Source organism: Fusarium flagelliforme (genome assembly GCF_020744385.1).
Source record: "Fusarium flagelliforme strain FIESC 12 MPI-CAGE-AA-0113 chromosome Unknown B0J16scaffold_4, whole genome shotgun sequence".
Classification (NCBI taxonomy): Eukaryota; Fungi; Ascomycota; class Sordariomycetes; order Hypocreales; family Nectriaceae; genus Fusarium; species Fusarium flagelliforme.
This window is the reverse complement of record NW_025763506.1, coordinates 924,423-949,997: the sequence shown is the minus strand read 5'-3', so window position 1 is coordinate 949,997 and position 25,575 is coordinate 924,423. Positions and strand designations below refer to the sequence as shown.

General features: G+C 48.7%; 11 protein-coding genes across 11 annotated transcripts; 6 read left to right on the top strand and 5 right to left on the bottom strand.

Annotated features, from left to right (window-relative positions):
• Nucleotides 1-793: 793 nt before the first annotated feature.
• B0J16DRAFT_319688 (Alpha/Beta hydrolase protein) lies at nucleotides 794-1,981 on the bottom strand (the record flags this gene model as incomplete). Its single annotated transcript, XM_046125531.1, has 2 exons — nucleotides 794-1,466; nucleotides 1,515-1,981. 2 exons carry the CDS (start codon nucleotides 1,979-1,981, stop codon nucleotides 794-796), a joined length of 1,140 nt encoding a protein of 379 aa, XP_045982522.1.
• A 565-nt stretch (nucleotides 1,982-2,546) lies between these two features.
• B0J16DRAFT_340618 (mate-domain-containing protein) lies at nucleotides 2,547-5,113 on the bottom strand. Its single transcript, XM_046127705.1, has 4 exons — nucleotides 4,176-5,113; nucleotides 3,338-4,122; nucleotides 2,962-3,290; nucleotides 2,547-2,908 (listed from the first exon to the last, which is right to left on the bottom strand). Exons 1-4 carry the CDS (start codon nucleotides 4,933-4,935, stop codon nucleotides 2,782-2,784), a joined length of 2,001 nt encoding a protein of 666 aa, XP_045982521.1. The 5' UTR covers nucleotides 4,936-5,113; the 3' UTR covers nucleotides 2,547-2,781.
• A 950-nt stretch (nucleotides 5,114-6,063) lies between these two features.
• B0J16DRAFT_362532 (uncharacterized protein) lies at nucleotides 6,064-7,669 on the bottom strand. The gene is made up of 4 exons (XM_046129816.1): nucleotides 7,314-7,669; nucleotides 6,993-7,260; nucleotides 6,620-6,820; nucleotides 6,064-6,571 (listed from the first exon to the last, which is right to left on the bottom strand). Exons 1-4 carry the CDS (start codon nucleotides 7,570-7,572, stop codon nucleotides 6,454-6,456), a joined length of 846 nt encoding a protein of 281 aa, XP_045982520.1. The 5' UTR covers nucleotides 7,573-7,669; the 3' UTR covers nucleotides 6,064-6,453.
• Nucleotides 7,670-9,149: 1,480 nt separating this feature from the next.
• On the top strand, nucleotides 9,150-11,579 carry B0J16DRAFT_286393 (Sodium:solute symporter family-domain-containing protein). Its single transcript, XM_046124094.1, has 4 exons — nucleotides 9,150-9,493; nucleotides 9,550-9,833; nucleotides 9,886-10,482; nucleotides 10,532-11,579. The coding sequence occupies exons 1-4, from the start codon at nucleotides 9,197-9,199 to the stop codon at nucleotides 11,376-11,378; spliced, it is 2,025 nt and encodes a 674-aa protein (XP_045982519.1). The 5' UTR covers nucleotides 9,150-9,196; the 3' UTR covers nucleotides 11,379-11,579.
• B0J16DRAFT_414318 (uncharacterized protein) lies at nucleotides 11,561-12,199 on the top strand (the record flags this gene model as incomplete). Its single annotated transcript, XM_046133439.1, has 2 exons — nucleotides 11,561-12,076; nucleotides 12,131-12,199. Exons 1-2 carry the CDS (start codon nucleotides 11,651-11,653, stop codon nucleotides 12,197-12,199), a joined length of 495 nt encoding a protein of 164 aa, XP_045982518.1. The 5' UTR covers nucleotides 11,561-11,650.
• Nucleotides 12,200-12,397: 198 nt separating this feature from the next.
• Nucleotides 12,398-14,260, bottom strand: B0J16DRAFT_371778 (uncharacterized protein; the record flags this gene model as incomplete). The annotated part of the gene is made up of 4 exons (XM_046130431.1): nucleotides 13,814-14,260; nucleotides 13,609-13,749; nucleotides 13,417-13,558; nucleotides 12,398-13,333 (listed from the first exon to the last, which is right to left on the bottom strand). Exons 1-4 carry the CDS (start codon nucleotides 14,119-14,121, stop codon nucleotides 12,398-12,400), a joined length of 1,527 nt encoding a protein of 508 aa, XP_045982517.1. The 5' UTR covers nucleotides 14,122-14,260.
• A 1,595-nt stretch (nucleotides 14,261-15,855) lies between these two features.
• On the top strand, nucleotides 15,856-18,268 carry B0J16DRAFT_304122 (uncharacterized protein; the record flags this gene model as incomplete). The annotated part of the gene is made up of 5 exons (XM_046124709.1): nucleotides 15,856-16,355; nucleotides 16,409-16,614; nucleotides 16,719-16,784; nucleotides 16,837-17,183; nucleotides 17,234-18,268. The coding sequence occupies 5 exons, from the start codon at nucleotides 15,856-15,858 to the stop codon at nucleotides 18,266-18,268; spliced, it is 2,154 nt and encodes a 717-aa protein (XP_045982516.1).
• Nucleotides 18,269-18,471: 203 nt separating this feature from the next.
• Nucleotides 18,472-18,819, top strand: B0J16DRAFT_340612 (uncharacterized protein). The gene has a single exon (XM_046127704.1). The coding sequence runs from the start codon at nucleotides 18,561-18,563 to the stop codon at nucleotides 18,771-18,773; it is 213 nt and encodes a 70-aa protein (XP_045982515.1). The 5' UTR covers nucleotides 18,472-18,560; the 3' UTR covers nucleotides 18,774-18,819.
• A 1,657-nt stretch (nucleotides 18,820-20,476) lies between these two features.
• B0J16DRAFT_371776 (major facilitator superfamily domain-containing protein) lies at nucleotides 20,477-22,525 on the top strand. Its single transcript, XM_046130430.1, has 3 exons — nucleotides 20,477-20,918; nucleotides 20,969-21,989; nucleotides 22,038-22,525. Exons 1-3 carry the CDS (start codon nucleotides 20,730-20,732, stop codon nucleotides 22,388-22,390), a joined length of 1,563 nt encoding a protein of 520 aa, XP_045982514.1. The 5' UTR covers nucleotides 20,477-20,729; the 3' UTR covers nucleotides 22,391-22,525.
• Nucleotides 22,526-23,330: 805 nt separating this feature from the next.
• Nucleotides 23,331-23,733, top strand: B0J16DRAFT_383938 (uncharacterized protein; the record flags this gene model as incomplete). The annotated part of the gene is made up of 3 exons (XM_046131376.1): nucleotides 23,331-23,456; nucleotides 23,513-23,555; nucleotides 23,627-23,733. 3 exons carry the CDS (start codon nucleotides 23,331-23,333, stop codon nucleotides 23,731-23,733), a joined length of 276 nt encoding a protein of 91 aa, XP_045982513.1.
• Nucleotides 23,734-23,823: 90 nt separating this feature from the next.
• B0J16DRAFT_362527 (uncharacterized protein) lies at nucleotides 23,824-25,401 on the bottom strand. The gene is made up of 9 exons (XM_046129815.1): nucleotides 25,149-25,401; nucleotides 24,995-25,092; nucleotides 24,865-24,947; nucleotides 24,693-24,810; nucleotides 24,537-24,638; nucleotides 24,379-24,490; nucleotides 24,243-24,321; nucleotides 24,094-24,194; nucleotides 23,824-24,034 (listed from the first exon to the last, which is right to left on the bottom strand). The coding sequence occupies exons 1-9, from the start codon at nucleotides 25,282-25,284 to the stop codon at nucleotides 23,916-23,918; spliced, it is 948 nt and encodes a 315-aa protein (XP_045982512.1). The 5' UTR covers nucleotides 25,285-25,401; the 3' UTR covers nucleotides 23,824-23,915.
• Nucleotides 25,402-25,575: the final 174 nt, after the last annotated feature.

The window sequence follows — 25,575 nt, the reverse complement described above, 5'->3', positions numbered from 1 at the left end:
TCGCAAGCAATTGAGTCGGAGCAGTTACCACGAAAGTGATTCAAGGTCAAGCGATGGTAGGTGGGAACTCAGTAACCAGACAATCGTCATCTTCAAGCTCAATTGCCCGACGCCATTCCCGTCAACGGCCGAGTGTGGTCGTCTCGGGCTACTCGGAGCCGATATCGCGACGCTTTAATTCCGCTGACCATGAAGCTAAATTTCGGCACTCGGGAATAAATGCCTTGGCCGATAGCTCGGCGTTGGCAGCCGACATACATGGCTGAATACATTCCGCGGTGCGGTTTCGCCGAGATGCAGTCCCATCGGCCAAGTTTTTCTCTCAAAAGTGATCTTCATCTTTGTTTGACTGTTCGGTAATTGAACGGCAGGGGAGGAAACAAGGAAAGCGCTGGATCCCTGTCGCGTAACTTTTCTCACCGGGTTTAGGGTATGCGAGACGTTGATCCTCACGAGTCAGAAGTCGTGTTCCTGCAGTGCTGCTGCTGCAAGTAATTAAGATATAAATATTTCTTCCCGCTTGACAATAACTCTGAGAACTCCTTGTGGGGGAATTGAAGATTGATCTGATGTTCTGCTGGCGTTGCAGTGTTTTAGGTCATTCCGCTTGCAAAGCCTCCTCAGTCTCCACAACCGATATTTAACATCTGGACGTCAGGACTCAAGAGACAAGCAAACAACATGGCCGACACAGCTTCATTTATCACAAAATACGGTCAAAACATATGCAAAGACACCACTAACTCCAATTACTAATACCTCAATAAACGTGTACATACAGGGTATATTCCGCTCAACACCTCTTAAGCACATCAATAATCCACTCCAACCCCTCCTTGCTCTCCTTCAATCCATACTTGTATGCCAACGGGAAACAATGCATCTGGTTATCCCAGGAAAGCCACTCGCCATCAACGCCTTCCTTCCTGCACCTCTCTCTGAATTCAACAGCTTCGGGACCGAGAACGTCGTTGGACGCGGTGATACCATGGATCTTGACGTTATTCTTGATACACGGTGTAAGATCAGCCTGAATGGGCGATACGCGTGGGTCTTTGACGCTCCAGTCTAAACGTTCGCCTGGTCGGCCTTTGAGCTTTGGGCTCTCGGTGGTGTCTTGTTGATCGACGTTTGAGGGACCGGGGGCCCATTTGCTGGCTGTGTCTTTGATAGCGGCTTTGGTCAAGATGGGGTCTACTCCATCCACTTCGTCGATGTCGGGGTTATTGTGACTCAAATCTGTTGTCGGAGTGATGGCCAAGATTGCAGATGGTGGTTTGATGACTCGTACATCTTGATCTCTCAATGTCCATAGTACGAGAGCGAGGGAAATGTTGCCGCCGGAACTGTCTCCAGCAACGATAACTCGCTCGCCGAGTTCTGTTGACTCCCGCATCAAAGCAAGATATGTCTGGATAATTGCTGGGAAGCTATCCTGTACTGGGTCTTTGGGTGCAAGAGGGTAACTGTATGGAGTCAGTATTGTTTCAATGAGAGGAATTCGGTGAGCGTACCTGACGATGGTAAGTCTGGTATCCTGCAGTTGATGAACAATCTCGGCGCAAAACGTCCAATGCTGGCCTGTAGGAGGTGCCTGCCACCCTCCACCGGCAAAGTATAATATCCTCCTCGCATAACCATTCGCTGACCCATTCTCCGATGACTTTGGCTTCAACTCATAGGTCCAAACTCCCTCAACCAGCTTCTCCTCCACATCGCATCTCTTGCGCGCTCCCCTTGAAGGCTTGCATCTCGTGGGATCAGCAGAAGAAACCTGCCCGACCTCAACTAATTTTGGTTTAACAGGCTTTATAAAAGTTTGAACCAACTTGCTAGGCCATGATCTTCCCTTGCGCTCATCGACGTGGAAGTTCTGTTCATCGTCCGAGCTGAACTCGGAATCCTGGTCTTGGTAGCCCGAGTCGTAAGCGGGAGTATCGAGAACAGGAGTCCCCTGAACCACGTCGGTAGTGGTTGCCATGATCTCTCGGAAATAATAAAATGTTGTAAAGTTTGGACCCTTAGATGCGGGAGGGATTACGTTGTAACAACATAATTGTTTTAAAATAAGAGCGTCATCCTGTCGAGACCCTGAACACTACCCTTAATATCGTAAGATCTACACGACGTCATCTCGGGTATCTGACATCATGAACCCCGCAGCCTGTGCAACCTCGAAAACAGGCCAAGAAATGAAGAAAGTGGCTTTGACTAGACTTGTTTGAGAGAAATATTGGATGTTTGCAGATAAGACATCGGATTGCTTACGCGTTGTTGTTTGAGGGGAATGAAGACAATAAGCTTGTTTTTGGGCATTTCCAAGATTAAGAGAGGGACCTGACACTTTGGCCATTTCTTAGCTACCCGTCGCGTGGTGTCTAATGCATAAAGGGTTGAAGCTTAGGAGAGCTTGGCTCAAGAAAATCAGGCTTAGCATGAAGAAAATCAGGGTCAAGCTTTGATGAGTCCCGCTTGTCAGGCTGGGCAGGGTTTTTCTGGTGGGACACATGTTCCTGACAATCACAACAAACAGGTTGACAAAGTCTTGGGATCTTCACTATGAGAAGTAATAATTGAAGCTGAGTAATACAACTAACTGTTTAACTAAGTATGCGCCATTAAATCCTTCCGCTTCCCGGTTATCATATCGTCTCGTTTATTGCCGAATCGTGTCAAATTGATGTCCCACCTTTCGCTTCAAGGGTCCTCCAAACCTGCAAACGCCAGCGCTGTTCTCAATCAAGCACCATTTTTCATCACGATCAACGTACTCTCGCTTGCTTATTGCGATCGCGCCGAAAGCGAAGAACGTCTCCTATGAGTCTCCGTTCTCATTCTCGCTTCAGCTTGCGCGACAGCGGCCTCCCAATCCGTAAAATACAAATAAATGGCTTCAAGGCCCGACACGCTATGGCAGTTAATTAGCGGGTGGCTGCATGTTTGCGACCAGACAGAACTTACACAGCAAGACCGGCTGTCAATCCAACCCAAAGACCAGCTAACTTCCAGTCCAGGCCAAAGCTGGTACCGAGCGCAATTGGTAGAGCGATAACGTAGTATGAGAACAGGTTGGCGTAGCCTCCAATTGCCTGGCGACCAATACCTCGGAGAAGACCATGCGACACAGCTGCTAGCGCGTCAAATATTTGCATGACGGCGCATACGAGAATGACGTTGGATGCAATGTCGATGACTTGAGCATCATCTGTGAAGACCTCTGGTAGCTGTCTGCGGAGAGTGATAAAGATGGTCAAGTTGAACAGACCAACGAAGAGCGCGGCGAAGATGGCCTACAGAGTCAATACACGTAGCGACAGAGCGGGTTGGAGATACGTACCACTTTCGCTGTGACGCGCGCGGCTTTACTCAAGTTTGCGCCGATGAGGTTAGCTACACGAGTCGATGTCGCGATAGCCAAAGGGAAGGGAATGTTGAACGACGTCGACGTTATGGTCACCAGAACGCCCTGGGCAGCAAGCTGTGCGACGCCGAACCGACCAGCAGCTATAGTTAAGATCTCCAAGACGGAGAATTGAGCTTCAATCATGATCATTCCTGGCAAAGCCAATTTAATCATTGGTCCCCAATTGCTGAACGCCTTGCGAGAAAAGCCCTTCCAGCATTCTGATCCCTCAAAGAGACGCACGTATAAAATGAGAAGAAGAGGCAGCAGGTTATGCGTAACGGCCATGGCGATTGCGGCACCGTTGAAGCCCCAGCCAAGCTTGAACACGAACAGCCAGTTCTGAAGGAAGCTCAGAGGTGCGCCGATGAGTAGGGTATAAGTTGTCGCATGGAAAAGGCCCTGTGATTGAACAAAGCGTTTTGCGCTTTCGAATGCTGAGACGCCAGGCATGCCGATGATTAGAATGCGCATGTACATGGCTGCCAATGCCGTCGTACGTCCTGGTCCGACAGCTGCTGCGAGGATTGGCTCGGAAAACCACCACAGGACAGCGATGGGGAGCATGAGTAGCCAAAGAAGCCATGTCATGCGCTGCGCTTGGAGGCCGACCAGGTGCTTGTGGCCCGAACCGTAAGCTTGAGCGCAGAGGGTATCGAGACATGTCGCTAGACCTTGGACGGGGACGTAGTATGTGATGCTCGCTGTCATAGTAGCCACTAAATAACATTAGTACAGTACTTGCCATCTCATTGCTGAAGGCGATACTCACAATTGACAGCAGCCAGTTCCTCCATGCCCAATCGCCCGACAGTCAACACACTTGCAACAGTAACGGAATAATGCAGCAAGAACGTAACGATCAAAGGCAACGCATATTGGATCAACGTCTTGGTTTCGCGCTGCCACGTCGTCTCAAGCTTCTGCGAAGCAAGCGCCTCCTCCCATCTCTTGTGGACCTCATCCGGTCCAGGCGTCGGTGGTATACCATCGAACCGAACGACCCTCTCACGCAGAAGCGGCGTCGTCTCGCCCGAGTCTTCGGCTCCGAATAGCGGTTTATCGTGGTCGTGCACGCGCGTGCTGAAGAGATGGCGGTACAAACGTCCCCAGAATGTCCCGCGTCCTGTCGGTGGGTGCTTTGGTGGGATGAAGTCATTGTCACGTAGGAGCGATACTTCTGCGCGGTAGGATTGTTCGAAATCGTGCGGGTTCGGCGGGGGGATGTCAATACCAGTAGGCGGAACAGTCGAGAACCCTGAACCGTATGCCACCCCGTTAGGATGGAATGCAAGCTGCAGGTCACTCTCATTGACGTAGCGCGGGTCCTCTACGGCTTCTTCATCGCGATGTTCATCGCCAGAGGAGCACTCGTCAATATCTCTGTTCAAAATCTCGTCCACATTTGGAGTCGGGTCGATAAATGCCGGCGGGAATGTTAGGTCATCCGGAATAAAGTCTGCAAAGATGGAGTGACGCCTTCCTCTTTGCTCCCCGTCGGGAAGGAAGGGTGAAGTCGTGGGGAGAGACATGGCTGCAAGTCTGGAACAAAACAGTGCTGTGCAGTGAAACAACAACGACCTGCTCTACGCACATATGTATATCATCACGAAAGAGCACAATGACGTTCCCTCCAACATTCTTAAAGGTGCTCTAATAAAGTCGGTCTGATGTCAATTGATAAGAGGCTCACCAGTGAATGGACCAAGGTGGGCGCACAAACAACCACCCGCACACCCTCAACCGTCAGGGTGTCAGAACAATTGGCCGCTAGAGCATAAGAGACGAAATAATTTAGTCACTTTATGCTAGCTTAGACTACCAGTTAGGCTACTTTATTTTGGTAGCCTAAGCAAGCTAGAATTGTGCAATTATGACATAGATTGGCTGGCCACATCAAGGTTCAGGGTGGCTTGAATCTTTGCCGCCCGGGAGATATGCCCCGAGATAAGATCACGACATTTCTGCTTTCGGGTGACACTGCATAAACGTTGAAGCATGCCATCATTGTTTGCATTCTAGATGGTTCATTTATTGCCACAAGGGTTGCTTGTGGTGTTGAGACATCTCGTATTTGTGCGTCAGCAATTGAAAGCAAGTATTTGGTTCTGTTTCGGACTTTTGAGAGTATCTGACTCGCTTTTTACGAATGATCTCAGCACGTGGGATTTTGTGGCAGCTAAAGTCTGAATAGCTTCAATCCGTCACAACGTTAGCCCCGCACCAACGTTCCAGCCCATCTTCGAATCATGCCGATTTCTCCAGCGCCTATGATTCGCGCGATGCAATCTAGCTTTTCTGTATAGATTAACCAATCAAAGCTTCATTCTTCCATTTATCCATCCTTTCTGTCACGGTTATGCCAGCAACTGGATGCCTCGACAATAAATTAGCAATATTCACCAGCGCAATCGCAAAGGCGTCAGGCAGACATTCGCCTTGCCTTCATTGGTCCAATTACTTTGAGGAACTCAGTCACAGAGCTTGTCACGGTTGGTGGTAGAGGCAGTCGCTCTCGAGTGTTAGCCATAGGCAAAGTAATTCACAGTATCTTGGTACTACTACAGGCAACATCACAAACCTCCGAGGCCCATTTGCTCTGGCATTTCATCGATCCCGGGATCACAACGATATGGCAAATGTTTTCCTATACGCAGTCGCTGCTATTCTTGAAGCAAAAGAACCGAACATCTGGAACGTCATGTACGAACGTGATTCTTGCTGCAGTGTGACCGCCAGACAACATGGCTCGTGAAGTGTCAAGCCACCTGTAGAAATGGATGACGCCCTTTGAGTACCTGCGAAACAGGATCTGCTCGGGAGTCATGAGATTTTCACTGACCGTGAAGGGGACGTTCCATTGCTTGAGGTCGTGCAACAGAGAACTTGTACCATAGCCCGAAAAGCTCATTTCAATCGGCGATGAGATCTTGTAAACACGTCCAGTGTCATTTGTGGACACTAATGACAGAGATTTCGCTTCCTCCACGAATCGCCGGATTACTCAAACTCCTGGCTAACACTAGAGACTGGCAGGTCTAACTCTATTTCTAAGCCTTAGGCATCACAGCTCCCTTGGGCGGCTTGTTCTTCTTCTTGAACCCATCACACATCTCTTCCATAGTCACCCACTCGACGCCTTCGTGTTTGTTGATATACTCAATCAGCCTGTTCATATCAGCAACCATAAGTCATCCGGGAAAGAGCACCACAAACCTCTCATGCATCAGAAGGACGTGTGGTCGACCAGACACATCAGGATGGACTGTTATGGGAAAGACACAGATCTCGTCCGGGTCGTCTGCATACTCTCGATAGAAGTAGTCGAAGTGATCTCTCCATAACTCCTCGACATCGCGAGGGTTGACCCAGCCGTGGCTGTTGGGGCTCTTCTTGACGAACATCATCGGTGGAAGGCTATGACATTCGTCAGTGTTTTAAGCAATGGTAAAAGGTAGTTACAACATACTGCGTTCAAAGTCAGCTAAAGCCCAACCAACGAATAATGGAACTTACCTCATCCAGATACCAGTTTGCCGGAATTTCCACAAGACCTGTTTCCTAACCCTTGACCAGCGGCTTCATCCACGTCTCAGCTTTTTGCGTATAATCTATCTTAGTCCAGCTATCGTTTGTTCGCAGCCAATACATATAGCAATCATCGTGCGACATAAAATAATCGTATTCTATGCTGTAGCTAAGCATTAAATCCACGCCCTCTTTACTAGTCTCCCACCAAGGCACAACTGATCCTCGAGAAGGTTTTCTACAGAATTTGGTTAGCATTTTATGCGTCTTGTCTAAAACATCGCGCTGCTGCTTAAGGGTTATGTCTAATGGGTTTTTGTGAGAGTAGCCTCTATAGTTGTTAACCATCTCTTCGAACACTGGAGGGCTACTTGGAGCTAACCATAAAGTCCGATCTTATAACCAGCGTCGCAAACCATTGCGTATTCTTCTGGGAAGGTCTTAAGACTGTGGCTAGGAATAAACCATGTTGCCTTTATATTATACTTCTTGAAAAGCTTGAGTATGCGGCGAACACTGTGGGTTCTGGCGAATAGACCTTGTGAGATGTCGCTGGGAGAGTCCTGGCCGCCGTATGAACCCAGCCAGCCGGGTACTGCGTCGATGTCCACACCATAGGAGCATAAAATCCGTTTTGGCATGATGGAATGTTAAGACCGTGATAGTATGTGATCAATTCGGTTTATCAAGTTTCACGATAGATTTGGGGGCGATGTGAAGCTCAGTTCAATCATCAGTCAATTTCTGGATCTCCTGTCCAACTACCGAGGACTATACGGCTATGACGATCACTGGGCATTGAGGGGTAATGACGCTGCTCAGGCCCGTCGTCCTCCTATCACAGTTCATGATACATTCCGCTCCATCCAGGGTCTAAACATCGAATCTAAACTCGATCTAAACTCGGACGCAACGCTCCCAACAGATAAAGTATCCGGAACACAGAGAAGAGCATGTCCCGAAATTTGTTGTTGTAAAGCTAGATCAAGATCGGTATGTGGATCCGAGATGTAAGCGATGCTGCTTAAAAGAACCCACCTTAGCAGTTCCCACTCCCAAAACAAGACGAGCCACTGTAGGGTAACATCTCGTGATGGAGTCGCGACTTGAACTGTGGCTTCACTTATTCATGGGGTAGTCAGGGAATCAATGGATTCTATATGTATGCAATCAATCTTGGGCGATACTAAGTTTTACCCTGGGGTTCCCGGTTTTCGTCGTGTCTAAGCCTAAGCCTTCCGCTGGCTATAATTTGGTGGTCCTGTTAACTTAAATCTGAACATCATCAATTATCCGCCATTGTAGTCAGTGCTCATTATTGAAAAGATCGAGTGTAACGCAGTTATCGTAACAAATCTTATCCATTTCCCGTTCAAAGCAAGAAGAGGGGAATTGAATTGTTCACCAGAGGAAGCAAGGTTCCTCTCTCGGATATGTACCGAGGCTGCGATGCTACCTGCAGATCTGAAAGGCTGGAAAATGAAGAAGCAAGCTTATCAGTTCATCAATTAAAACCCTTTACTAGCTCTGGGGATCATAGAACCGGTAGTTAAGATCTCGATTATCTTCATTGATGACGTTAAACGTCTTTCAACTGATAACCTTATCCATGCGACGGCAGTTCGTGGGGTAGCATTCAATTGACTCGCATAAGAACAAATCATGTGCATCGGAATAATCCAACGCTTTTAGATTATCTTGTAAACCTTCTGCCGTTTGGAGCAAGAGATACACATCGGAGAGAGGCTGAATCTTTTACGGCCGAGACCTTTTATGCAGGGTTTGAAACGTGAAGAGTGCACCTCCGCGGTGGAACGCCAGATAGAGTAAAGAAATGCGTGCTCATCGATGTGTCAAGAAATGAATAATTAAACCTGCACAATTCTTATCTCGATACTGCACTGCATGTGCATATCTTCAGCTACCAGCCAGTCATAAAGGGCTTCTTATTCACTCGCTCCGGGTTCGCAACTGATAAGGGCGCTTTTGAGGCTGGGGTTCGCTGCAGCGTCTAGCCAATCAGCGCCTGGCGCATGTTCCTTATCATTTATGCCCCCATGGGGAACTTTCTTATCGCGGGAGATGCTTATCTACGCCCGCCGGGAATCCAAGGGTTGGTATCTCAAGGTTACAGAGATGATGCACATGTGAGTCGAGATGAGAATGATATATATAACCATGAGCTATCTTAGAATGAAACAGAATTCCTGCTGAATGTCGCTGTGATACCCTCATAAGCTTAATAATCCTTGAAAATAAATCACAATGGCTGGTGGCGGCGGTCCTTCCTCTGGCACAGTAGAGCCTCCTCTGAGCCAGGCCTACGGCTATGGCATTGTCGTGGGTCTTGGGTTTCTTTTCGCCCTGGGCATGATCTTCACTACATATGTTTTGAAAAAGTACAACTATGAGAAGCAAACGTCAGAAATGTTCAACACGGCCGGACGAACAGTCAAGTCCGGTCTTGTGGCTTCAGCTGTTGTTTCCAGTTGGACATGGGCTGCTACCCTTCTTCAATCATCTGGTGTTGCGTACCGATATGGTGTCTCTGGACCATTCTGGGTATGTAATTCATTGGGAGTTGTAATTGTTGTCGTGTGACTAATGACGGTTCATAGTATGCCTCTGGTGCGACAGTTCAAATTATTCTCTTCGCGACAATTGCTATTGAGTTGAAGAGAAGAGCACCAAACGCTCATACTTTCCTTGAGGTTATTCGAGCTCGATATGGTCGCATTACGCATTGCGTGTATATCTGCTTTGGTCTTTTCACCAACATTCTTGTTACCGCCATGTTGCTCACTGGTGGCTCTGCTGTGGTCACATCTCTTACCGGCATGCACACCGCGGCTGCTTGTTTCCTGCTTCCTCTTGGTGTCGTCCTGTACACCATGTTTGGAGGGTAAGCTTGACCCGAAGGACTCTAGAGGTGACATTTCTAACAATTGCATTAGTATCAAGGCCACCTTCTTGACAGACTATGTTCACACAGTCATCATTCTCGTCATCATCCTCATCTTCGCACTCACTGCCTACGCAACCGGCACTGAGCTGGGATCCCCCGGCGAAGTTTACGATGCTCTCACTAAAGCCGCAGCTACTCACCCCGTCGAAGGAAATGCCGAAGGTTCATACCTCACCATGCGATCTCGCGAGGGTATCATCTTCTTCGTCATCAACATTGTCGGTAACTTTGGCACTGTCTTCATGGACAATGGATACTATAACAAGGCCATTGCTGCTCACCCTGTTGCTGCACTTCCTGGATACATCATCGGAGGTCTCTCCTGGTTCGCTATTCCTTGGCTTTGCGCGACGACCATGGGTCTTAGTGCTCTCGCCCTTGAGACCAGTCCTTCTTTCCCTACGTATCCCAACCGTATGGACCCCGCTGATGTTTCGGCTGGTCTTGTTCTGCCATACGCTGCTGTTGGGTTGCTTGGAAAGTCTGGTGCTATCTGTACCTTGATCATGATCTTTATGGCTGTTACGTCTGCTACTTCTGCTCAGCTCATTGCTGTGTCTTCTATCTTTACCTACGATGTTTACCAGTAAGTCCTGATGACCTGTTATCTCTGGATTCGATTAACATTCTTTCAGGACCTATATCAATCCTCGAGCCTCTGGCAGCCGACTTATTGCTGTCTCCCACACCACGGTCGTGTTATACGGTATCATCATGGCCAGTTTCAGTGTCGGTCTTCACTACGCTGGAATTTCCATGGGCTGGCTGTATCTGTGGATGGGTGTGATGATCTCTGCAGCCGTCATCCCAGCTACTCTTACGCTTCTCTGGAAGCGCCAGAACTGGATCGCCGCCGCACTCTCCCCAGTCCTTGGTCTAATCTGCGCCCTTATCGCTTGGTGTGTTACCTGCTCCAAGGAGTTCGACGGTGTTCTCAGTGTCGATAATCTCGGCACCAACAACCCCATGCTTGCAGGGAACGTCGTCGCGCTTTTGAGTCCTTTGATCTTCGTGCCTGCCTTCACCTTCGGCTTCGGCTCCGATAACTACGATTGGGCCTCCATGGCAGCTATCAAGCAAGCTGATGACGTCAGTGACTCTAATGTTGATTCCGAGACGGCTGTTGTGACCAGCTTTGCTATGGCACCTGAGGAGGATATGGCCAAACTCAACAAGGCATCAAAGATCGCCAAGACAATGACCGTCTGTATGACGATCGCGTTCCTCATCCTCTGGCCGATGCCCATGTACGGAACATCCTACGTCTTCTCCAAGCCCTTCTTCACCGGCTGGGTCGTCGTCGGCATCATCTGGCTATTCTGTAGTTCCATTGCCGTCGGTCTGTTCCCTCTCTGGGAAGGCAGACAGTCTATTGCCCGTGTTACTAAGGGTATGTTTGGTATGGGAAGCAAAGATGAGACAGAAGAGATTCAAGGAAAGGCAGTCAAGGAGGAGAAGATTGAGGAATTTGATAAGCAGTAGATACCCAAAGAAGTGTGGTCCGAGCCAAGGCTTTTAGCTAGTCTTAGCTAGTGTTAGTTCAGTATGTAAAAGCGTTGAAGCAAAATGTTACGTCACCCAAATCGATGATCGTGACACAAAACAGTGGAGTCGTGATTTATAATGACTCCATAGCTCGGATATCCGAAGCTTCCATATATCTTCAGAACTCAGAGCCATCCGCTAATACCATCACAATCTTCACAAACTCTAATTACTATATCGAGAACTCAGTTTCACAAAAATAGCCAAAGATGGTCGTCATAAATTTGGCATATAGCGCGCCAATCAACCCAAGCGGTGCGTCGCCCGTCCTCACTGAAGACCAAGTATGGAAAGGCCTCCAGCGCAAAGTCCGCAAAGCACACGAATTCGTCGCACCAATCCTCAAGTGCGAAGTTCTCAGCGAGGAGCAGACTGAGACTGGAACAAGAGTCACGCGCCAAGTAACGTTCGACAAGGCTGTGCGTGGTGATGACGATGCCGCTGTCAAGGAGGTAGTCCACGAGTTTGCACCAAGCCGGGTCGACTTTCGACAACCCGATGGAAGCAACATCTTCAACGTCGTCAGTGTTGATCAGGATGGCAATTTGGTCATGACTTATGCTTTTGAGTGGCGACACCCGGAGCTGGATCAAGGGAGCGAAAAGGTCAAGCAGTTACGGGAAAAGTACTCGAAGGTGAGATTTGCTCCTGGACTACTCCAAGGAATAAACTAACAACCTGACTCTTAGATGGCCAAGGGAGCTGTTGATGGCTCGATTAACACTATTCGTCAACTTGTTAAAGATGGAGAGCTTTGAGGATAGTTCCACGATATTTGTTAGTGAAAAATCGATCTTATACGGTTGATATTGGGAATGAACGTTAACATCAATAAAGCAAAGGTACTATATACTGAGTTACGCTACAAAATAAAAATTCATACTTCGTTGGCCAATCTATTATCGTTCTCTCGTGAAATCGTTATGCGCATCAAGTCCATAAGACACAGTTTCCTATCAAGCAAACGCTTCATCACAGTCCATATACCGACCTGGGACCATAATTATCTCATAGATAATAGAATCTCTAGTCCCAGACACTCTTCTCAGATCGTCTTTGATTCTATCTTCAAATCGGATTTTCATATCTTCAAACGCTTCTTCATCATCCTTTGGCACTGCATCTTGCCAGCTCATACCTTGACCCTCAAGTCTGAACTGCACTGAATTGACCCCTTCAAAAGCTGGAGCTTCAAGAAGCTCTGCCATAGACCGTGGCCCAGAGGTTCCATAGAGACCCCATAACCTGTAATTGCGTGGAGCGGTTTGAATATTCCACTTGCATCTGTATCTTGGTTCTCTCCTCGTAGCCTGAGCTATTGGTTGACGCGGGGGTAGAGGTAGGGGAGGTGGAGGCATTGCCCTACGGTCTTCATCTACCTCTGGCTCTGGCGTTGCAACTGACTCTGATGTAAGCATGGTGACGGGCTCTGGCTGGGGCGTGACGTTCTCCGTTGATGGGAGAGGCTGCTCTTCCGGTCCGACATCAGAGTCTGGCAAGATGTGCTCCGAATCCTCGTCCAGAATATCTCCAATGTATCCGGTATTGAGTCCAGGACTGGGTATATCATCGGGCACTGGCCCAGTTGTCATACTGTAATCCATGACACCAAGCTCCAGGCTGGCCGCACGGACTGAAGTGGCAGGCTCACTTGGAGTTGGGGGTCGTAAGAGGTACAGATCATCATCTGAAAGTGAGAGGTAGCCTTGATGATCCACAGGCCTTCGCCTCCGACGGGGCGAGGTAAGCCCAATTAAATCCTCCATATCTGTCATCTGAGCAACTGGCGCTGCCGGTGCCCCGGGTGTCCTGTCTCTGTCCAAAGAGTTTGCTTCCATATCAGACTCATGTCGTGGCATATCAACCGTTCGGTTTGATGGACCTGGAGACGTCTGTGCTTGTCAATTATTCCGTATGCTCACCCTTCAGTGATCTCCCTAGGCCGAGTGGCAGGGGCGGAAACCGGACCACTTACATGAACATGACCGGGGCTGGGGCTGAAGGGATCTTCTGAAGGCTCCGAGATATGCGGTGGTGGCTCCGGATTGTCCTCTTGATCTAACCAGTGACTATCCTCTTCATCTGAATCAGAGTTTACACTGATAGGACTTTGGTCTCTAGTGTCTAACGTTAGCCTGTATTTCCCTTCATTGGAAGGAAAGTTCACCTGCGGCCCACGGTTTCCGAGCGATAGGATCCTGCCCTGGCTTCGCGTCTGTCGTTCTCGGAAGCGGAAGCGGAAGCGGCCAACCTCTTCTGGGTCTTCTTGTTCAGATTGCACAACAGCTGGGCCACCAACATTTTGAGGCTGCTTCAGAAGTCAAAAACATACCTAGAAATTGCGTCACCGCCGGCTGTTAGTTCAGACTTACATTTCATCAGTTTCAGGATTGACCCCCCAGCGGGGAAGGTTTGATGAGCTACCATCGGCGGGCCAGTACCTAGCTCCGCCACCCTCCTCTATCAGAAACTTCTCCGCCATTATAATAACTTCCCGTTTGTGAACTTCGTCCTGCCAGTTTGTAAAGTAACAGGCAGGCGTATCGAGACTGGGCCGATATTTGTCGAGAAACGCCTTGCATGCTTTCTGAGCAGGAGGGTTTCGACTATTACCAAACCCCAGCTTAATTCGGACCTCGCTGATTTTAGCGACACCTCTGCCTCTGGCCCTCGGGGGCATTATCAAGAGGCCTATGTCCGTCGCAAGATAGGATGTGTGCCTTGAATATCGCGAAGACCCGGCAGTATCGGAAGTATCAGATCTGAACTCTGGCAAAGGCCTTGTTGATTGAAAGCTGTGGCCTTGTGGTACAAGGTTAGGTTCCTGGTGAATGTGAAGTGTAACAACAGGTAAGATGAGAGGTTATGGACTATTTATAGGAAAGTCGAAGGAAATGGCAGCGATGACAACTTTCCTCAAGAGGAGGCCTCTGCCTGGCTGTAAAATGTGGTCTGCCTTGTATCAACACCTTGTAAGGCTAACTATAAACATTGCATGAAGTGAAACGAGCTTTAAGAATTTCTAGGCCTTGAAATCGGCCATGTTCTGTGATCACTCTAGGAAGACGAAGCAAAATATGAGCCTGGGGACTTGACTTAGTTAATTTTCATGTTCACTTTTCTACTTTAGCTTTTCTTACCAAAATCTCACTTTTTTTCACCAAGATATTTCCTCCAAGATTAACAAAAACTGCTATCTAGTAGGCAGTGCCTTGATGTGTTGTTGGTTCGGAACCAACAAGTTTTTTGGTCTAGACCAATAGGAAATACTCCCGCAAGACACAACAATCCTGGCGGCTAGAATATGATCTGATATTTTTTCCATTTTACACAGTGTATTTCTTAAAATTCCAAGGTGTTTGAAAAGGTCGTCTGGGCGCTCGAAAAATTTCATAAGACTTGAAGACAGACAGGAGTAAGAGTAGGCAAAAACACGGCGACAACGAAATTGTTTAGATAGCCGCCGTAGCCGCCACCACCCCAGATAGGCTGCCTCCGCATCAGAAATTTGCTTAAGTCCATCATTCTTTGACTTAAAACTTTTTCTCATGATTGGATTGTCATGTCGCAAGAGTTCTTTTTCCAGTTACTGACTCGAGAAACTTTCTGGCTCAATTGGGATCAATGGCTTCGCTTTAGAGGCAAGCTAGGCCACTAGCTCCTACTTTAATTTACACAAAGCCATCATGCGGACTTTTCTAGAACGTCCTTTGCTCAAAAAGCACAATAAGCTTTATAATTCTCTCTTTCTTGAACAGCCAAAATATGACCAAGACGATCCTTGTACAGATGAATGAAAATATGGCCTCCATGCAAAAGCCGACTTGACATGACGATTCTAGAAAGCGGGGAACATTCGGAACAACTTTAAACTTGATGACACGAAGAGTCAAAAACAACTAAGCTTATCTCTTCCATTGTCCAAGCAAACGGTTACGCAAGTATCTCTACCTACCAGTCCCCATCAGGCAGGTCAATACTCTACCGATTCCCCTCCTGGATCAACCCCGCAGTATAGCCAAGCAGCCAAGATTGGCCAGTTCTGGAGAGCTTCCCAACTTGGTTACATTGGTCTATCTCGGCAACATATGACGACATATAAACAAGCTCACCGTTGTAAGCTGACTGGCTAGGAAGGGAATCTTACCCGGGAAACCCATACTTCCATCGTGATAACAAATCATGGGTTTTTCTTGGTATTAGACGTGAAGCCGGTTTGTTGGGTAATACCAAGGATCTAATTGACGTCTCGATGTGATGGTGCCATTGCATGGTGACATGGCACCGCATGCGTGATCCTGGGAACTTTTGTAGACGAGATGCATTTATATCCGGCATTGCCCATCTTTTTCTTCGTAGCTACCCCTCTAAAGTGGAAGCTTCGGGTGCAATTGGAGTTAACAATTAATCCATCATGCATTTTCGAAAGCTTTCTGCGATTGCAGCTCTTGCTGCCGGCGCATCCGCCTGCCAGCGTGATCTGGTCATGCACAAACGCCATACCCATCGCCAGCCTCTCGCCAAGCGCAGCGACACCAACTGGCCCCCAGTGCTGACGGACCAAGAAACCATTCTCGTCAATGCCTTCGATAACTCCTCCATTGACGAGTGGTCTGACTACTACGGTCACCAGAACAAGCTAGCTGGTGAAGGTAAAGAGGCTGCTCAATGGACTGCGGACAAATGGAGCGAGAATGGCTTCGAGTCGCATCTCGCTGAATACCATGTGTTCTTAAGATATCCCGTCTCTTCATCTCTTCACGTTTCGGGGCCCAATGGCACGAAGAACGAGATCAACATCAGGGAAGAGGTGCTTCCTGAGGATGATGTGACGAACCGCACTGAGATCTCTCAGCAGACCTTCCTGGCTTATGCGCCTGGAGGCAATGCTTCCGCGGAATATGTTTACGCCGGGTACGTTTGGCCATAAACCCTTGCTCATAGCTTTTGCTGACTCTGCAAACCAGTCGCGGCTCAATTGATGACTTTGACCGACTCGTCGAGCTCGGTGTCGAAATCGAGGGCAAGATCGCCCTGATCAAGTACGGCGGTCTGTTCCGCGGTCTCAAGGTCAAGAACGCTCAGGATCATGGTGCTATTGGTGCTGTCATCTTTCTCGACCCTGGTGATGATGGAAATGTGACCGTTGCCAAGGGTGTCGAGGCCTATCCAGGTACGATCATCATATCAGGTCTTGAAGTGCACGTTTGTATACTTTGCAGGACCTACTCCTCCGAAAAGCTCATATCAGAAGTGCACATGCTAACTCAATCTCAGACGGTCCTGCCAGAAACCCCAGCGCTGTTCAAAAGGGCTCCACGCTCTTCCTCTCTACACGCACAGGTACGATTATTTTCCCAGCTCTTGACATGCTCATGCTAATTTAAATCGCAAGGCGATCCCACGACTCCAGGATACCCCTCTAAGAAGGACTCCCCTCGAGCTGATATCTCCGAGGTCATCGCTAAGATCCCAGCTATCCCCATTTCATACTCCGCCGCCGAGCCTCTGCTGAAGGCTCTCAACGGCCACGGTGTTTCAGCTGATGAGGTCAACCGCACTTCTTGGTCAGGTGGTCTTGATGCTGATTACAGCTCTGGTCCTGCTCCTGGCGTCAAGCTTCATCTTAGCACTGAGACCCGCGACTTGATTGCGCCTGTGCACAATGTCATTGGTGTCATCAACGGAACTAATGCCGATGAGACAATCATTATTGGTAACCATCGCGATACCTGGATGGTGGTAAGTCTGCCCTTCAAAATCTTCTAAAAAGGTCCGTACTAATTACTCAGGGTGGTAACGGTGACCCCAACTCTGGCTCTGCCATCCTCATTGAGCTCTCTCGCGCTTTCAAGAAGCTCACAGACTCTGGCTGGAAGCCCAAGCGCAACATTGTTCTCGCCTCTTGGGACGCTGAAGAATGGGGTATCATCGGCTCTACCGAGTGGGTTGAGGAGCACGTCAACTGGCTCACCGACACGGCTGTCACTTACCTCAACATTGATGTTGCCGTCAGCGGTCCTCGACCCAACCTTGGTGCTTCGCCTGAGCTTAGCACCTTCGCTACCGAGACCATGAAGAAGATTGTTCACCCCAACTTCGGTGGTTTCAACAAGTCTCTTTACGACGCTTGGCATGATGCCAGCGATGGTGACATTGAAGTCCTGGGCTCCGGTTCTGACTACACTGCCTTCTTCCACCGCGGTATCAGCTCTCTCGACACCGGAAGTAGCGGCGGTGCTGGCGATCCTATCTGGCACTACCACTCCAACTACGACACCTACAACTGGATGTCCAACTTTGGTGACCCAGGTTTCCACCTCCATACCTCACAGGGACAATACCTCTCTCTTCTCGCCTACCACTTGGCCACCGACGATATCCTCCCCTTTGACACCCAGAACTACGCCAAGGAGCTTCGCGCATACTACGAAGATCTCGTAGAGTACGCTGAGGGCGAAGACGCCGATCTTGACCTTGAAGAGCTTGACGAAGCCATCGAGACTTTCAAGGAAGCTGCCGACGAAGTCAAGGCTCTGGAGGAGAAGGCCAGAGAGTCCGACGATGAAGATCTGAAGAAGGTTGTCAACCACAAGTACCGTGACTTCCAGCGTGGTTTCATCTCCCAAGATGGTCTTCCTGACCGTGATTTCTACAAGCACGTTGTCAACGCACCCGGTCTCGACACCGGTTACGCCGCTGTTACTTTCCCTGGTATCACTGAGGGTGTTCAGTATGCTAAGGATGGTAACTTCACTATCGCTCAGGAGTGGGTTGGCAAGACTGCTCGTGGTATTGTTGTTGCTGCCAACATCCTCAAGACATAGAGGCAGGCGGGAGTGTTTCCTTTCTTTTCATGACTATCCTTTATATGCATTACGATCTCATGACTGCGGTAATGATAACTCTGATTTAACTTTCTATGGGGAATATTAGACTGGTGTCGGCTTGGAGTTTACATGTATCAATATGCATGAGTGGAGTTGTATGGGCACAGCGAACAGAAGACTTTGTGGCAGAGGAATCAATTGAAGAGACATTGCATTCGATAGGTGTTCTACATATATCGCAAGGAATAAACAAATTCCTTTCTATCACATTCTTTCTTTGTCCCGCAACATGATATTCAACATGGCTCATAGGTATAGTATCAGGTATATAGCAAAGCGCTATGCCCTTCTACCGAATTCTTTCCTCACTGTGTTTGTAGCGCGGGTTTCGGCAATTAGTGGTGGTTACTCAAGTGCCGAAATGTGTCGCACCTTGGCACTTGGCATCGTGGGTCGTCGAATGATGGAGCACCTTGGCGCCGAGCATTCTCGAAAGCGGTAGATTCAACGACATCTGTTCAACGACAAATTGAACCAGAGCGACTTTTACAGAATGTTGTGACAGAGACATTCCTTACTGAGTGTCTGCATCATGTAGTAACTACCCCGCATAGCGGAAGGCCCCGAGAAACAGAGTTTTGGCTGTCGCTAAAAGAGAGAGCAAACAACGCCGGGGTCTAACTGCTGCGTCTAAAATAGATACAAAAGTACTGAAGGCAGCAAAGATCCCAGAAATCTAATTAACCTACCGGATGTAACGGAACAAAGGCGATTGACAGTTTGTCTGACGTTTCAAAGCGCTACAAACATCAGCACTTCAATGTTTCGCCTGCACAAACACAACATCAGGCCTGTCGTGCAAAAGGTCCGATGGCGCTGTAGAGTAGCATCGGGTCTCCCAGTCAGCAGTACAAGAAGGAGCTGGTCAGTGTCGCATCCACTTGTCCGGGGTTTCGGGCACTCAGAAAAGCCAACCAACAGGGAATTCTTTCTGTTAATTTTTATGCAACCCTCAAAATGCTAGAGCATTCTCTCTCGAGATCACCACCCATTCTGCAATTGCTGGATAATCAGATCCGTGGGCAACCCTCCCGATTGACTGTTTGCCACGTGGATAATGCACAAAGCTTGGTCAGCTTACGCTCAGCATTCACTACGTCGATGGCGCTTTTGTTTCTAAGATCAATGCCGTAATGGTTCTTGTGTGAATATTGAAGTAAATGTCCACCGTTAAAGCTCAAGCGCAACAAAATTAAATAACACTTCATCCCATGTTATCTCTTATCATAACATTCACTTGTCCCCCAGAATGAATGATGCGAATACGATAGCAACCGGACAAATCCGTCTCGCTTCGCAATTCCCGGTGAGGAATCCCCGACTCCTCATGCAGCCACTCAGCCATCCCTCCCTACACCAACCTCCCAGAGCAGAGTTAAGCTTAGCCACCAACCTTAGCACCCCGTTCTGAGCTTATGCCCCTGCGCCAACCGCGAGTAGCAAAGGATGGGCGTTACATTGTGTCAGCCAAGACCAGAATCACTTGTTCAATTACGCTTCTCTTTTGAGTAGTGACTCCCGAAACTACATCAGCACTAGTTTTAAGGTCCGATGACAAGTCAAAGCTGTCGATGATGCTTTGCGGGGAAGAGGACGTGCTGACGCATTTCTACTGATAACTTCAATTAGTGATGTAACGCAAAGAAACAGAAGCATGGGATGGAAGAAGAGGGGATCCCACACTGAATCTTACCTTGTCACTCGACATTTCTTCCGATGTCCCGGCACTGGAAAGGCTTTTTACTGGGTGATATGTTGCTATTCTCGTGATCTACGACAAACAAAAGGGCTGGTCAAGCCACAAGTCGCACAGACTGCTTTTCGACGACGCCGCAGACTTTGTGGACATGAGGATCGGCTTTATTCATGTCAGATTCGGGGTCACAGCAGCTATTCAGGCTGATACGTGACCTGGGGGTTGCATTCGGTCTTGTTTCTCACGCTGACTCGGAGCATTTTGTCAACTCCCCCATTCCCTGTTTTCCGAGACAATAGGTAGCTGATCGGCAATCGCAAGAGAGCCCTGGTCGTCCAATTAAAGCCAAGGTCTGGGCAATAAAGCTTGTCTTGATAATCTGTCGACCTTCCCGGAAACGCCTAGTCCGCGCATCGCAGATCTTCAAATGGCCCTCCCGTTTGTGTCGTCCCCCCGCATTGTCTTGTTGGTGGGATGGCTTGCTGCGGGCGTTGACGTACACGGCGGGAGTCAATCACACCGAGAGGAAACAAAAAGGAAAGCCCTTTTCCCATCTTCCCCCTCACTTGACTTTCCTGTCCCAGATCTCTTCCGCGGAGTCACTTTACTTTGACCTTGCACTACACGTGTTCTGCGATACAACGTCCTCTGCGTGTGCATTGGACGTATATTGGACGTATAAGATAAGCTTCCTTCTGCATCATGCCGATGACGACTGATAGCAGCGGCACACCGCCGAATGAGTCGGAAAAGCCTACCGCTGTTGATATTGAGAATGCTCCTTCCTACAAGGAATCGCCTACTTCTGGGCTTGATGCTGAGCGCAATGCGCTTCTAGCTGCGCTGCCTGATCCTGATGAGGGAAAGACAGAAGAGGAGCGTCGTGCCATTGTAAGTCGTTCCATGGATCCTGTCATAACGGCGCTCTAACAGTTTGACAGGATAAGAAGCTGATGTGGAAAGTCGACATCTGGCTCATTCCATGGCTGTCTCTTCTTTACCTTCTCTCTTTCTTGGACCGAACCAATATTGGCAATGCTCGTCTCGCAGGCATGGAGGAGGACCTAGGCATGGGACCGGGCGACTATAACGTGGCCCTGACAATCTTCTTCGTCAGTTATGCTTTCTTCGAGCCCATCACCAATGGTCTTCTCAAGCGCTTGACCCCACGCATCTTTTTCACTGGAATCATTATTGCCTGGGGAGCTGTGATGACCCTGATGGGACTCTGCCACAACTACGAAGGTCTCCTCGCTGCACGCTTCTTCCTCGGTGTGGCCGAAGCCGGTCTGTATCCCGGCGTCAACTACTACCTCGGCTGCTGGTACAAGTCTTCCGAAATCGGTGCCCGAGCTGCCATCTTCTTCTCGGCTGCCGCTCTCGCCGGTTCATTCGGTGGTCTTCTCGCTGCCGCAATTGCCCAAATGGACGGTGTAGGTGGACGACCAGGCTGGGCATGGATCTTCATCCTCGAAGGTCTCGCCACAGTCGCCGTTGGAGCTTTCTGCTGGTGGATGGTCTTTGATTGGCCCGACACCGCCCGTTTCCTGACTCCGGAGGAGCGCGTTCGTGTTCAACGCCGCCTCATCATGGATCGACAGGGGAAGACGGCTGAGGACTTTGATAAGCGCCACATTTGGGCTGCGCTCAAGGATTGGAAGACGTATGGGTACATGGTAATCTACATGGGCTGCCTGATGCCTTTGTACGCTTTCTCCCTTTTCTTGCCCACCATTCTGCGAGGTATGGGCCACGTGGGTACCAAGGCGCAGCTGCTTTCGGTTCCGCCATATGCTTGTGCTGCTGCAGCCACTGTTGTTGTAGGTTTTGTGGGAGATCGTACCAAGTGGAGAGGTTACTGTAACATTGTTACTGTTCTTGTTGGTATTATTGGCTTCGCCATGCTGTTGGGTTCTGCCGATCCTCATGTTCAATACGGCGCTGTCTTCCTTGGTGCAATGGGTAAGTGTAACCACCTTCATCTCTTAGACTTTTACTAACCGTGATAAGGCATCTATCCCACCGTCTCCAACACAGTATCCTGGGTAAACAACAACATCGAGGGTTCGCTGAAACGTGCTATCGTTCTTGGCATGGTCGTCGGATGGGGTAATATGAATGGTGTTGTCTCATCCAACATCTATCGTGAGACCCAGAAACCTCGCTACTTCACCGGCCACGGCATGGTTCTGGCCTATCAGATCATCTTCCTCCTCGGTGGTTCCATTTTCATGCACTTCGCACTACGCTTGGAGAACCGTCGTCGTGCTAGGGGTTCTTTGGATGCTAAGTATGCTGCCATGACAGACGAGCAAAAGTGGATCAGTGGTGATGTTCGACCAGATTTCAGATATACTTTGTAAAGGGAGGGAAGCTGTTGCTTCATGTCAAGAACTTTTCGCATTCGCATCACTCCGTCATTATGCCATATACCATGCTTTCTGTTAGGGTTCAGTATTTCAGTACATATTTTAAATCATAGTATTATTTGTTGTCAGTGCTGCATAATCCATTGGTCCCACGAATCGATGTGACAGATGGCATTGGGCGTTCCTGGATCTTATTCCTTTGCTCATGTGTTGTGCTTGCGTGACAGACAAAATCGAGACCTCAATGAGGGTTCTCGCGACACTGAAATCATGAATGTAGCTATGTGAAACATACAGGTGGGTGTCAGAAGAATTTACCCTTAAAGCTTGGGGTGCCGAAATAAGGTAGCCTAAATGCTAGTCTAAGCTCGCATAAGTTAATAAATTATTTTATCTCTTATGGTCTCAGCGGCCAATTCCTCTGACACCCTGACGGCATATCACTTGATGGGATCTGCCTGTCAGGCCCTGAGACCTGACTCAGGACCGCATCTAGAAGGCCAACTGTACTACAACTGCTTGATACAGATTATCGGTGACGATTTTGAGAGCAAATGCAAGTCGATATTCTCAGACAATAGAACCTTGTATCAGCTGAGCTCCCCGACCACCAACCTTCAACGTGGTGACGCAGTTTCAAGAGAACCGGTTCAAACTCCTACTTTCCAAGGACGGTTGGGTCGTGTTAAACCATTTACCATGTTTTTATTCACTTCGGATATTACCGCGAGTCAGTATATGTTTGCATCTAAGCCTATTACCAACGTCTATTCGTACTCTAACAAGAAAAGGCTGGAGATATAAAGTCCACTCACCAACTCGAGTGGATAGAAGGTCGATGACCATTCAACAGACGAGACACACATTCGAGCTACTAGAACAACTCCGAGAACACTCATCTTCGAAAGGCTCTAAAACCTCCATCTCATCAGTAATGAAGCTCGCCATTCTCGTCGCCGTCGTGGCTCTATCCTCTGAAGCCCTTTGCGCATGCGCCAACACGTGGGATAAATGCAAGCCAGGTGATCCAAACAAATGCGAGTGCAATGGAAAACATATCGTATGAAGCCGTCCCTTCCAGCTCATCATGCAATTGCTGACAAACCCGCGTCACAGATGAAGTGTCTGCCATCCTTCCCCCATGGCGGTGGACACAAACGTAAGTACCACATTCTATTCTTTCTACTCCACACTCCTGCCATCCAGAAGTTGTGCTGACAGCTACTAAAGTGGTCTTTGCCTACAGGAAGCTTTACGTTTGTCCCAAGAACTGGCATCGCGAGTGTGTCGATGGACAGTGCGTTAGGATTAGGAAGCCTATGCCGACGCCTATTTAGTTAGCCTGGCACTATGCCTGTTAGACTATGGAATTTCAGTCAATTTCATATCTTACTTCGCACTTAAATCCCAGTGGTCACTTGAAGTTATTGGCTTATAGATTTGAGGGTGTAGTCGATATCACAATCGGTACTATAAACAAAATCCTCTGGGAACATTCTTGCATGCTTGTCCAACCACCTCAGACTGCCAGGTTCTTGCTGGCTGATCCAAACTTGCCAATACCATTCTCATCTCTCTGCATGAACTCGACGGGGTTCTGGTGATCCTCAACATAACCAACACCACTAACTGCCTTGTCTGTTCATAAAGAGTTTCAGCATTCACATCGGAATCAGGGTTTTTCCGTCTCAACTTACAGTATCCCGCCAGTCTAAGAATATCATCAGGGAGCGTTCGTGCAATTTCGAGAGGTGTACTGAGGACTTCGTTCTGGTCTAGACGGTAGTAATCGCGCTGGCTATCATGATCGTTAGTGGAGTACAATTACGAGACATCGTGGGCTTACGCAAAGCATGCGAACAGAGTGCGTAACGCATCAGGGTCAGACCTGTCACACTTGTTCTCACCGGCACCATGATAGGTAGCTATCAACAATTTTAGTAAGGATTTGTCTGTGAGAAGTAAGAGCGTCAAACACTTACATCCCAGAGTGAATAGCGCCGAGCCTGGCTCCATCTCAGCATACGTGCACTCTTCGGGCTTCGGGGCCCGATCAGAGCCCCAGAGATGACTTCCAGGGATGACAGCAGTGGCCTAGTGGTTGTCAGTCCAAGACTCCAAGAGACATCGTGTCACCTACACCGTTTTTGTATGTACACTTAGACCCAGCGATCAAACAACCAAAGATAGGAGTGAAGAGTGGATTGCTTGGGTCTGGTCGAGTCTGGTACGCGATTTGGTCCTGATTGTTTCACGGTCAGTGGCAAAGCTCAGCTACTCGAGACGCAGTACTGACTCTATGGAGGGGCTGTGGCTTTGCACCTGGAACCAGACGTAGTGCAGCTGTGGAAGCCAACACATAGCCACTCTTTTGCGGAACCAGCTTATCGCCTGTGTATGACGAGAACTCATCGCTGAGCAGAAATTGTCAGTAGTGATACACAGGTAAGAGGTTCAGTTCTGGTTACTTCAAGAAATGTGCCATGATGCCCTGCCAAACTGGAAGACGCATGATCTTGATGATTTGTTCAGGCATCTTGCCCAACAGTCCCTGATTTTGTCAGCTATGCACTTCCACCTTATAACGCGATCACTAACGTAAACTCGTTGAGAGCCTTCGGGGAAGAAATCGGCACCGAGCTCATCGTGCGTAGAGGTCGAGGTGTATAGGTTGCGACCAGCAAAGTGAGGTTCAACTGTAGGGGTTGTTGTCAGTCGTAAACATGACTAGAATGTGTCAGTTATTACTTACTGGCTGCCATAGATTCCTTCAATAGCTCAGGTGACAGGAAGTTGGAGACTATGACTCCGCCATCTTTTTCAATGATCTTGAGGATCTTATCAAGAGGCTCAGAGGCGTCGATGGTGACGAGTGAAGGTGCCATCATATCAATTCTTCAACGATATTAATGTCCTACGTAAATGATATGTGAGGAGTCCGCGGTTGATACGTGCGGAATGACTTATGTGGTATCGCCAGTTTATAGTAATTCTATTCATGCCCGACTCCGGTCACGATGATGCACATGATGAAGGGGAACACGGGTAGCATCGACCTACCACGTCCAACCGCGAATCCTTCAGCCCCTCCTCATTTGATACCGGCTAGGCTCGGCCAGCTTGAGGAAGGTCCTAGCGAGATAAACGTCTCAGCCAGCCAGGATCGGTAAACCAAGTTC